Source organism: Populus nigra, chromosome 16 (assembly GCF_951802175.1).
Source record: "Populus nigra chromosome 16, ddPopNigr1.1, whole genome shotgun sequence".
Classification (NCBI taxonomy): domain Eukaryota; kingdom Viridiplantae; phylum Streptophyta; class Magnoliopsida; order Malpighiales; family Salicaceae; genus Populus; species Populus nigra.
Window position 1 is genome coordinate 8,049,236 of NC_084867.1, and position 12,765 is coordinate 8,062,000.

The 12,765-nt window shown below is 34.2% G+C and overlaps 2 protein-coding genes across 3 annotated transcripts; one reads left to right on the forward strand and one right to left on the reverse strand.

Annotated features, from left to right (window-relative positions):
* The first annotated feature begins 1,770 nt into the window (after nt 1-1,770).
* Nucleotides 1,771-2,666, forward strand: LOC133675198 (uncharacterized). Of its 2 annotated transcripts, none has more exons than XM_062096490.1 (3): nt 1,771-2,047; nt 2,148-2,209; nt 2,325-2,666. In XM_062096490.1, the coding sequence occupies exons 1-3, from the start codon at nt 1,897-1,899 to the stop codon at nt 2,463-2,465; spliced, it is 354 nt and encodes a 117-aa protein (XP_061952474.1). In that variant the 5' UTR covers nt 1,771-1,896; the 3' UTR covers nt 2,466-2,666. The 2 variants fall into 2 exon arrangements, with proteins under 2 accessions (XP_061952474.1, XP_061952475.1); XM_062096491.1 differs by having other exon boundaries at nt 2,334-2,666.
* A 4,439-nt stretch (nt 2,667-7,105) lies between these two features.
* Nucleotides 7,106-12,719, reverse strand: LOC133676142 (uncharacterized). Its single transcript, XM_062097739.1, has 7 exons — nt 12,286-12,719; nt 11,716-11,841; nt 9,834-10,034; nt 8,906-9,002; nt 7,979-8,082; nt 7,767-7,818; nt 7,106-7,515 (listed from the first exon to the last, which is right to left on the reverse strand). The coding sequence occupies exons 1-7, from the start codon at nt 12,507-12,509 to the stop codon at nt 7,291-7,293; spliced, it is 1,029 nt and encodes a 342-aa protein (XP_061953723.1). The 5' UTR covers nt 12,510-12,719; the 3' UTR covers nt 7,106-7,290.
* Between the last annotated feature and the right edge of the window lie 46 nt (nt 12,720-12,765).

Here is a 12,765-nt window from a genome sequence, read left to right on the forward strand (position 1 = left end):
AACACCGTTAGATTAAAAAAACAATAATAATAAAAACAAAAAACAAAACACACAGAAGACATGAGGGATACAGACCTGATTACATTGATTAATTGAAATTTATTCAATTAGGTCCCTGATTGAAGTTAATTGGGTCCCTCAAACTCCTTGAATTTTCATTATAGTCCCTGAACATGCAATTTCTTCAAATTTAGGTTAAATGGGTCATTAAATCAAAACTATTCATTTGATTAAGTTCTTGATTGAATTAATAGGATCTCCTGACTTCTCACATTGATCCCTTATCCTTTAATTCTTACAATTTTGACCGATTTTGGTATTTTTCTTTGATTTCTTTTTAATTAAGCCAATTTAGTATTTTGGTCCCTGGCATTTTTAATTTCCTCAATCATGGCCAATTCTTTCCAAGTACAACCCTCAAAATGCATCTCCGCATTAAAAATTTTATCTTATCCAATTTAAACTCGAGAAATTTTACAATCTTACTTTGAACATTATTTTTTTAATGCTTTTTTTTTAAAAAAAAAATATTTTGAAAATTGAGGTCAAAATTGAGTAATGATAGTTATTGATCGATTTTTATGAGTATAAGCACTTAAATAGAGAAAAGAAATAGTACATGTACTTCAATTGCACTATATATCTTTTTTTTGTTTGTTTGTTTGACTATGTAGTTTGATTAATCTTGGCAGAGACAAGCATAAATCATAGCACTTAAATAGAGAGAAAAATAGTACATGTACTTCAATTTTACTATGTATCCTTTTTTGTTTGTTGGATTGAGTGTGTAGTTTGATTAATCTTGGGAGTCAAGCATAAATCATTGGCAACTTAATGGATTCCAAAGGTTTGATCTTTTGTTAATAATTAGAAAATGTTTATAATTTTACATGTATATTTTTTTTATAATTTTATTACTTGTTTATATGCACGCTTAGTTTATGCAATCATAATTTGATTTTTACTTTTTATATTTTTCAACTATATAAGATAAATACAATTTAATACAAAAAATATATATCTTTTCAAGAAGACATGTAATAATTATAGAAAAAAATAAAGTTTTTAGTTACCCGAATGCGGGTAAAAAAGTGTGGTAATGTAGGGCCTTCCAGAAGAATATTCGTATAAGAAATAGATTTTTGCTAAAAATGAGTAATTATGTTTTATATGAATTTCTCAAATATTATTAAATTTATATTTTTAAATAAACAAGATAATATTATTTAATTATGCATGTGAAGGATAATATTAATTTTTTTAAAAGTGATATATATTGCCTTGGTTTCTAAACAAAACCATGTATTAACATAAAACTACTTTTTAATTAAAAAAAAAATTGATTATACTCTAAGAACATCAATCGATAGTGGTCGCGATCCACGCATTCAAAAAATGAAAGGAAAAAACCATCAACGGACATGACTATTGGCTGATCAGATAGCATATCTTCTGAATTTACCTCCCACTTCTTAGATATCGATTTTATTGCTTTAATTTATTGTGAATTTGTCACATTTCACGGATGTGAGCAAGCCGTTGAAGACCCAGAAAACCAAAATAAAATAAAAAATAAAAGAGGGAGGGAGCAAACTTTGCAGTGAACACCTTGGCTCTAATAAATATTACTTCCCACTAGATTAGTGCAAGACATCATATTTCTATAGTCATCCTCCACTCGAATTTAGGTGCTCCATCTTTACCCACTACGTTAATTGATATATTGTTCTCATTACACCCCCACTTTCACAGACTAATATATACAATTTAATGGCTTCGATCCATGTGATCTTATGGCTGGACTTAAAACGCGCAGGCCCTCTCCCCCACAAGCACAAGTGAGTTGTGTTCGAGTCACTTTTTGACTTTGGCAAGTCTATTTTATCAGAAACATCCATGATATATACACATAATTTGAGGGCTTCCCTTAGATTGTCAGTAAGGAAGCTTGTTCCAGCAATGGCAGGAATGCTCTTTCGGTTACTTGTAAGCTTTTTGTTGATTTCTAACCTTGTTTATTGGAGCAATATTTCAATCTCAACAAGGAGTATGTCTTGAATACCTTTCTCAACACCTTCATTTCTTTCTTTCTTTTTCTCTTAATACGATAATTCTTCTTCATGTGATGTGTTGTTTTATTTCTCCAGGAACTGGAAGTCAGGTGCATGGTCATGATCAAGTTCGTCCGATTCTTGACGACACCCACCTGGTAACAAAATACATAATTCTTGATTTCCCTACAGCTAAGATCATGATGCTTGATTTTATAATCCCAATATTCTCAACTCCATTTTGTTCATGAATATTAATCCATCCGCTGACAGGTACTCCAGAGCAAGAAGAAGGATCACGATGAACATATCGCACATGGAAGAAAGATTGTAGAACTCAACGATTATCCTGGATCTGGAGCCAACAATCGTCACACTCCAAGACCACAATTTGGCAGATGTGTTGATTGTTAGTTTCTCAAATATTAAAGGAGTGCACTTCAGTTATCATTCAGTTATTGTAGGTGTGGATGTATCATAGAACATTATTTAGCTGATGATTAAGTTCAGATAGTTTGGAACTCACTAAATATAGATAGTTTGGAAGTCATTTATTTTGGTTTCTGTCAAACTATCTAAAACTTTGAAGATTAGTATGAAACTAGATTTTACCAATATATCTTTATATTTTTTTTTCAAAAAATCACAATAAAACCCAAACAATGTAGTTTCAGTACCTGAGCCTGGCAATATACCAGGCCCAGGCACAACTTAGATCTGACACCTACCAGATCCAATAGCTTGACCTACCGCACTGTCAGGCTAACAAAGTGGGCATGTCGCATGTTACCTCGATGTTGAGCCTGAGGACTTCCTAAGGATTTTTGTCATCGTACCTCGGGTATGGTTGGATTCACTATACCTATGGATTCAAACATAATACCTGAATCTAATGCCATCAATTCTATAGATTGTTACATAAAATATTATATGAATTATTTCTCAACAAATATACTAAATTAAACAAGTCTACATTCACCAATACCATTAGGTGTATTAAAGTCTCTCATGGCCTACCATATCTCCATTCTTTTGCTATATAAAATGAGTGGAATACAATTCACAATACAACTCAAAATATCATAAAGATGGAATTACACTCCAACTCCTCCTCTCCACAGAAAAACAAGACTCATGGACTATAAATACACCATAAATCATTCAAAATAAAGGTTCACAATCTTCATTCTCTACTACATATATATTTGAGAGCATCTCTCTCTACAATATTATTATACTTTCTCTCTCTAAGAAATACTTACTTAAGCATTTGAAAGTCCACACATCCACAACAAGTGACCTTTTGCAAGTACTAGCTATAAGTCACCTTGGCCTACCAAGTACAAGCTATTAATCATTTTGGCTAAGGAGAATGGATGAGATTGCTTGGACTAATTGATTAACTGATTATCCAACTTGAGAGCCATATTCTTAAGCTACTTAGATTTTTAGGGCTTCATTAATGGTGTCGTTTGTAGGGATACTGATCAAAAAGCTATCGATTTCTTTCCAAAACTTGTTTTTGGCATTTCCATGCCATTACATGGCATATATAACCAATGCCCATCTGGGCTAGGACGTGGGACAAGTCAACTTGTTGCCACGGACACTCTTACCCAACCTAAGCGTCAACAACTCACTACTCAAGTGATGGTTAAAGGCCCCTCAACACTTATCCTAAGAATGTGCATTTCTCCTAGAAAAGAATGGATTTAGTCTCCCTAATGTTATATACAGTGCTCTCCAATGGATGCACTTGGTCTCTCTAGTGTTATATGTACCACTCTCCAAGAGATGAATCAGAGATCTCCCTAGTACAATAGCAACATCATCAAATCATCACTCTTCAATGGGAAGGGCTCTCATGCCCTATAAAAAAAAATAATCACGGTAACCACTTTTCAATGGAGGGCTCTTAAACCTCATGACAATGTTAGGACTCTTACCGGCTCTATGAGTTCTTAAACATAACTCATTGGAAGAATCTCTACTTTACAATAGAATACTGAACATAACTTTTCAAATATTGTGTTTCTATAAATACAACCCTAGACAACTACAAGGGATTCACAAACTCCTAAAAGCGCATACAAAATGTAAGATACATCTTAAAGCTTGTCACACAAGACTATGATGCAATGTGCAAAATTCTTCAACAATGCTTCGTGGATATGCTCATGCATAGTACCATAGCCTAGATTGTGGCTCTATCCTTTATTTTTATGATTTCAACTCCAAACTTACATATCACTTCAGCACAGGTATTCCAAATAAACAAAGCATCATCAGACTCTTCACCATTACACAACAAGAAGATGAGAGCACCAAGACATGTTTAAAGGTTCAACAAAAAATTATACAATGTGAAAAGATTCTTTGAACTCATCATCATATAAGCTCTAATTAGTAGAGTATATAATTATTCCCTATAGAAAAGTTATATACTCTCCCTAATATAAATCTCTTCAGCGTTAAATAGACCATGAAAAATTATATGATGGTGTAAAAAGTCAGCATAATTAGACAAGGTTACCCATGTTTTTACTGAGAAAAATCTTTCTAATATCAGCATTCTCCAACTAAAGCTTTTAAAATGAGCACCAAGAGACACATTTATGATTGCCTTACATTCTTCAAGCTCCATATTACCCTTCTAACCACCACATGGATTGAGGTGCTAGCTGTTATTAAAAAGAGAATTTGTGCAGTATCGTTTTCCCATTAAAAGTAATGTGAACATGAGAAACAATAATAAATTCTATATTTTTCACAATGATTATAGACATGATACTGAGGAATATCACACTTTGAAAAGGAGATAGAAAGATTGGTTGTCAAAAGTTACCTTCACCAATTCATGGAAAAAAAAATCCAGAACAAGGAAGGAAAGAAGTTTGCACAATTGATAAGCTACCTAAGATCAAATAATCCTATAATTATCTTCAATAATTGTATTTCTATTTTTTAAACTTTTCAATAAAAGTAGTAATTTCTCTCCATGTCTTTAACATAAATCTTCGTTAAAATCTCTAAACATATCTCCATAAAAAATCTCTATGGTGAGATCTTCATGTCTCCACATATATCCCTATTGAATCTTCATGCGTATCTTCAATATACCTAAAATAATCAAGGATCCTTCTTCAAGTCTCCGCAACTATTTATCTTTAAAAGGATCATGGATCATTCCCCAAGTCTTTGTGACCAGCGTTAATAAAGTTACGGGAAGAACCCTCATGTAGGCACATTCATAATATACAAAGAGGTAACATTTGCATGCACGTGTAACCATAACAGGTAACATTTATATTGTGAGTATTTTCCCCCCATTTCTACTAGTTAGGTTTTTCAAACACGTATTTTAAAATACTCGGGGGAAAGATATAGGTGAATAAGTTTTACTAAGAAAACAAAATAGCAGCCCATTTGGACCATAGCCTAGACGGATTGCCCCCTAAAGTCACCATTTGGGTTGGTAGCCCAAACAATTGCCTTCTGTTTAGGTAGCAGCCTAGATGGACTGATTTCCATTATGTTTAGGCTTGCCTAAATGGACTGTCTCTCCTTTTTCTCTTATGTTTTAACACTAATAAATGATTTGGATCTCAACTTAGTACCCCAAAAAATTCTTGGCTCCTAGCACACACCTCTAAGTACTTTTTAACTCTTGAGTCAATCACGCACTATCATACACACAATATTTTTTATGATTTACTGACATATTCTTTAATAAATTCTCTACTAAGTACACTTTTTTATACATGGTTGTCACCACATTCCTAGTCAATAGTCGTATTGCAACACGAATCACTTTCTATACAACTCAAGTACATCCTTTTTCGACCAATGGTTATTTCTAGTCAGCATGTCATTGACAATCACAAACTTCTACAACCAATAGTGAGCATCAATGTTTCCATCAATCATGAAGCTCTCCACATCTTGAGATGAGTGTGATCAAGATCTATAAATATCTTGGGTTATAAGTTAAAGGTTAAAAACAAATTCTCACACTCAACAATTTCGCTCTTCGACAATTAATGCTTATATTTTTCTCTCATTTCTCTCATATACTATCTCTCATACACATATTTTAATATTGGAGAGTTTCTCATTCCATGGGGGACTTATTTTTTCAGACAAACTTCAAATCATTGGTCAAGCCCAACAAACAATAAACCTAGACAAAAAGCCCATATTAAGCCTACACGTCTTGGCCAATGATCATAAACCATAAAAAGCCCATTTTATGTGCTTCATCAATACATGAACACAATTCGATTTATAACCTTAGTCAGGACATATCCGCTTCTTAGCTTCAAGAATATCCCATTATGCATTCTAGAATCTATTGAAAAATCTTGTATCTCGATTACTGACAGTATTGTTAGGCATGCAAAAGCAGACCAAAAAGAAAAAAAAATGTTGCTCTCATTGCATCTATGTTCTTATAAGGATTCCTAATTGTTGTTTTGCTAAAACTATCGGCGACCATAAAAATATAATCATTATTACTCTTCCTAATAACAGGTGAAGCGCTCAAAAGGTCTATTGAAATTTTTTCCTATGATAGACTAGAAACATGTAACAGAGTGTGTAAACCAAATTTTTTACTGTGTGGCTTGCTCACTGCATACTAAGCTCCTCAAGTACATGTTCTGACATCATTCACTATATTAGGTTAGTGAACATACCTTCGCAGATTTGCAACTATTTTACGGATGCCAAAATGACAACGAAAGAAGTGTGAGCTTCAAGAATAAGCTTCAATCGGCTTGCTTTAGGAGCATCATATAACTTCCCATCCTTCTATAATAGCACATCCTCTTCAAGAAATTTTTCATCAGCTTAATGTCCATGACGCTCTAGACAAATAACTACCGTGCTCATCCTCTACATGAAACTGCTAAAAGAGACTTATCACTTGGCATTAATTAGCTCGAGAATATAGTAGCTAAAAGCTTGAAACAATGGAGAAAACAAGCGTATAATGTATAGCGTAGTAACATAGAAATTATCTTTGCCTAATAGAAAACATAAATTCAGTGAGCATCTTTAAATGAACGTTGAATCCCATCATTTCTGCATTCTTCACGAGTTTCAATTGATATAGTCATCATTAGTGCATCAAACATTGTATTCAATTCCAACAACATCAAGCTTTCTCAAAAATATCACTTCCCCTCCCATCTTACACATCAAAACGTACCAGTGTCCCACCCATGGCAGAAACTAATGTTCAGTTTCGAAGAAATGCCACAGTGGCAACACGTGATCCCACTGATCCACCAAACATGAAGGTAGGATATGTTCGGACATGATTGAGGTATCGAAATGGAGGATCTCTGGATGCTTCATGGCCCTTCATGGACTCTGATTCCAGGGATACATCAATCCTCCTTTGATTGAAATTTTCTACTTCTTGCACCAATTCGTCTTTTGTATTGTTACACGATGTAATCACCTGCAATTATGCATCATGATCAGAAAAAAAAACAAAGAGAACATTAGCTAGCAGGTTGAAGGTTTAGAAACTAATGTCAACCTTGCGAGAGTAAAAAACAAAATGACCTAGTCTAAGGAAAATATGACATTTGAATGCAAAATGCAACCCAAGTCTTTAGCTCAAAAATTAGGCTTCTTGATTGACTTGAAAGCTAGTATTACTGATTGCAAAGGAAGTAAAGATAAATTAGCTCCAACATGCAAGCTTACCAAGATTCCACCAACTGCAACCAACTTTGAAACTGATTCCCAGTACATGATCCTGAAATTAAAAAATAAGATTAGTTTAACGTTTACTATTTAACAAGTAGTGACTGAACTGGAATCTTAACAGAAATTTAATTTGTAAATGTAGGGTACTTAAGTAAACAAGACCAGAATGTAATCAGGATACCCTGGTCAGTAGGTACTATTGATTTTACCTTTTGATAGCACCGTCAGGATGCAATCCAATGGCATCTAAAGTCCCTTTATCCATGACCAGCTGAAACTGTCTGTTTAATTTTGTCTCAAGAACATCATCAACCTAAAGACCAAAAAGTGACAAGATATATGTTTGAACAGAAATTGATACGTATACATGACCAAGTACAATATTATGTCGCTTAGAAACAAGTTCTACGAGAAATTCAGGAGCAGCTCACTTCCAGCTTGAAAGGTCACCAGTTTTCTCAAGTATTGATGCATGACACTTCAAAAAAGAAATTAAAAAAAAAAAGCAAAAAATAGATTGATGCCATGTTATCAAATATTTAATGTTCATTTAACAATTAAGACAAAACCATCCACTATTAAAGTCCAATAAAAGAAAAGAAACAAATGACCAATAAAAAATTGGTAAATTACAACAAGCCCACAAGGTATTGTGGAATTACCAAGCCCACCCAAAAGTTTGAAGATTTTACAAAAACCCCTCCACGATTAAAAACATTACAGAAATTCTCTTTTGTATCCAAAATGCCCTTACGATTTTTTAAAATCACCCCTTTAATAGTAAGGGGATTAGTTTGGGAAAGGGAGTTTCTGTAATATCCTTAAATTTTTGGGTGGGGTCTCTATAATTCCACGATACCTAGATACCTAGCGCGGAGGCTAGTGCAATTTACCTAAAAACAAAAGGTTATGGATAGATTGCTCACTTCCATGCTATCAATCATTAAGATTTCATTTAAACAATAAGATGAAACTATCCAATATCAACATCCTGCCAAAAGATGACAAAAATGATCATTTCATGGAGAAGATAATCACAAGCTTGTTTATGAGCCTAGTGCACTTGCAAGTCAAATTTTCATAAGACTACACACAATAAGTTATAATTTCATAGTAATATCAAAGTTATAACACACCAGAAGATTGATATTAGAAAACCCATCACGATCAGCAAGCCTACGCGCCAGGTTAATGGCCCCTTCACTGTAATCAACTCCAGTTAAATCAGAAAACCTGGTAAACACAAGAGCCCCTTCATTATTCTAGCAAAATATAATAATTAAGAGCAAATTTTTAGCTCGACTAAAAAATTTCAACAGTTTTGCAACAGCATTAAATCAGGCTCTGCACGATGTGGGCAAATTTTGCTGAATTATCAATTCCATATTTCTGAAAACAATAGTGAAACTAATCTTATTTTAAATTGGAAGTGCACCCACTGAGTTTTGTATGTGTCACAACATGCACATAGAGATAGACTGAACACAGATATTCAAGAACCAAAATGTATTAAATGAGATTTTGATCAAATTTGTTTCTTTCCTTCTCTTTAACATTTCTTTTCCAAAACAAAAATGTGAATATTTACTTTCTTGCATAACAAAGGTCCATGGAAGTTGCTCTCCCGCGTGGCCTTCAGTAATTGAGATACCAAAAGATTAAACTTTCAATCAAAGTTAAAGTCCCAGCAAGAACACAAATGTGTGTGCATGTTCTAGTCAAAATGACAGAAAGCATGTAAACAAAATTATTTTTTTGTCAAGACTGTATATGTACTTGCTCTTCACTGGTGGATCCATGTATGAATACCAAGGTCCCTTTGCATTAGCCACCTTAACCATCTCTGGTGAAGGCACCGCTAGCAATAACTTCATCAATATTTTACGTAATAAAATAACTTTCCAAATCCTAAATTAATATTTGCAGGACATATGTTTCATGTCTTCATACAAAAAAGGAAAAGGTGATTCAGTTAAGTCAAATTTATTGCTTTTGTAAGGCCACTTTAAATTATTTGGATGATATAGTATATAATACCAAAACTAGCAAAATCTCAAAGTGTACCCCTGCTTAGCAAGTTCATGAAGGAGTAAACCATTGCCGGTCCCGATGTCAAGTACACTCCAGCTGGACAGATATTTATCACTCTCTTCAACAGTTTCAGACTTTATATCATCAACATGATTAGGAATGCAACCTTGAGAAATTTCAAAGCACAGGCCTTTTGTCCAAGAAGCAATGACATCCATGACATCAGCCCCAAACCTATAGCGAAAGATGAAAAAGAAGCAAACAAATGAGATCCCAATAGCATAAACATATGGATCAATATTAGCAAAAGAGAAAAATAATCATTTACATGTTGCAGACCTCATCTTTAAAAGACACATATATATCTGTGTGCGCGTGTTTCAAATTAAACTCACCATGTAGATACTAGGATTGATATACCTTCCTATGAATCATCTATTGTAATGAATAGCATCTAAAAAGTATTCAAGATTTTACTCAAGCTACATCATGAATAACTCAATCCAATCAGAAACATGTGAGACCCTGCTAACTATGCATGGGAGACCAGCTTTCTTTCGAAAGCTATTAGAAAGAAAGCTGACCTCCACTTACTTTTTTTCCTTGGAAAACAGTATTGTGGAGAATCATGGCCGTTGACAATGTCCAAAAAAGACAAACCTTAGCTAGGAGGTAAAATCTCCGTAAGAGAGCAACAGAATCGCTGTGTATCACTTTGGCATTCTGCTTAGACTAGAAAACTGTGACAGCATTCATTCTCAGCAGTGGCAATCTGCTAGGCATTAGCTCAAGGACAGGTATGGACTTCAGAATGCTTGTGTACAGATATGGGGAGAAGTGTCTTAATACCTTTAATTATAATAAGAGGCCTTTAAGTAGTGTAGCTATCTTTCTGTTATTTAAAGCTGGATTATAACATACACCTTTGTCATGCAAAAAGTGCTTGTGTGATGCCCCTTCAGTATAGATTATGGATTGCACCGTGTTGGTGCTCCTAAGGTTTTTTCTCCTTTTTTGCCTATAGAAAAAATCCAATCAAGAAATCAACAAAAAGCATAGTTTTATATTGATTTATCATGCATAGTTTTATAATGATTTATCGTTCATACATTTTTTTATGGCATACCCTTGACTTAAAAGACTATTCCTTAAAGTGCATCCAAATGCAGTAATTCTGATGAGTTAACCCAGAGAATTTTCCATGCAGCTGGACCCCATCGGGTGAGTGCCAAACAAAAAAATCTATGCTTAACAAAAATCTAAAGATAAAAAGCCTTTTTTTCTCTTTACAAAAGAAAAATACTAATTTTACCTCATCGCATCTTCAAAAAAGATCCAGTTTTGGAGGCACTTTAAAGGACCAACACATCCTTACAAGAATCTGAATATGCTTCTAGTTCTAAGACCATTATGATACTATAACATTAATTGGTCACATAAAACATTGAGCATAACTTGGCATTCCTGTATTCCATTTGAGCATCATTATTGCATATTGCGCGAGAACTGACAAATTCTAGGCCACTAGCAGCAGAACTATATAATGTAATTTTGAAAATTAAAACTAGATAAAAAAATTTAGTACAGATGTACAAAACAATGAATTTCCCTCAGAATAAAGAAATTTATGTGTTGATATTGAGTGAGAAAAGCAAGGTTCATGTATGACATGCATTCCTAACAGTCAAAGAGAGTAGATGCCTGAAATTTTCAGACTATGAAAAGCCATCAATAAGAAGTTTATTTTTTGAGGAACTACATTTCCACTCAAGTCACAACAAGCTAAAGCTCCACTACAAGGAAACTTTATATTTCCATCGTTAGGCAGCAGACATCAACCTTCATCATCACATAAACTGAATAGCAAGAAGTTTTTCTTATGCATAGAAAATTAAATGAATAAAAGAATCTTTACCAAACTTCACCAGCATGACCATGTTCACGGAAGTTTGCCAACTCATCAGCATAGGCAGCATCCCAATAACTCTGTAGACCTAACATGGAAGCCACGCCTTCAGCATCCAGTTCTTCCTTGTCTGAACTGTGTTCAAGAGCAATCAATGATTCAGTGTACATGCACATTCGCACAGACATCTAAAACGAATGACAATTGGCAAGCATTCTCGTATATAATAAATCCATTAATCCCTCACTAAATAATCTTTCCATCACAAGCTAATAAAAATAATAAAAACCGAGAGAAATTAGGCGAAATAAAGTGGTTTCTAAATTAAAACAAAACAGAAAAAATCGAAAGGATTTTACCAAATTTCTGAAATACCAAAACAATAGAAACAATAAGGGAATAAGAAATTCACGCAAAGCAAAACGATTTTTAAATTTTAAACTCTCACATTTCAATTCCAATGACGTTTAAATAATAGAAAAAGGTCCAACTTCCTAATTTGATCACTGAATTTTTAATTCAGTTTCAAACAGTAAAAGAAAGGTAAAAAGTGAATAAATTAAAAATGAAAATACCAACCTGTAATCAGAAGCGGCGCGACAGTTAGCGGCAGCGGAGAGAGCCTCGGCGGCATCAGCATGGCGCTGATCGTCATCGAGAGTACTCCCATAATCACTCTTAATTGACCAAGAGTCCGCCGCCACAGACCTATCGTCGTCCGACACCAGATCGCCGCCGGTACCAGCAGCTCTGATTTGCGTCAGGTCAGCTGATTCTTCTTGCTGTAACCGAATTCCTGTCATCGAAATTATAGAGAGAGGGAGAGCGATTTACGGATGAAGACAAAAATTTATAGAAGCGGCCTTGAGGATGCGAACTGTGTAGTCAACTTCCTTTAATTTGGAATTGGAAAAAATTGAGAAATGACTGTGCTGAGGTTTCTTTAATTTATACCAGAAATCTAGATTTAGCCACCCAGACGTGATAAGTTGCGGGTCTCCCCTCTCCACTATCTTTCTCGTCAAATGTTCAGTTGTAACTGCATTAAGAAAAATAAAA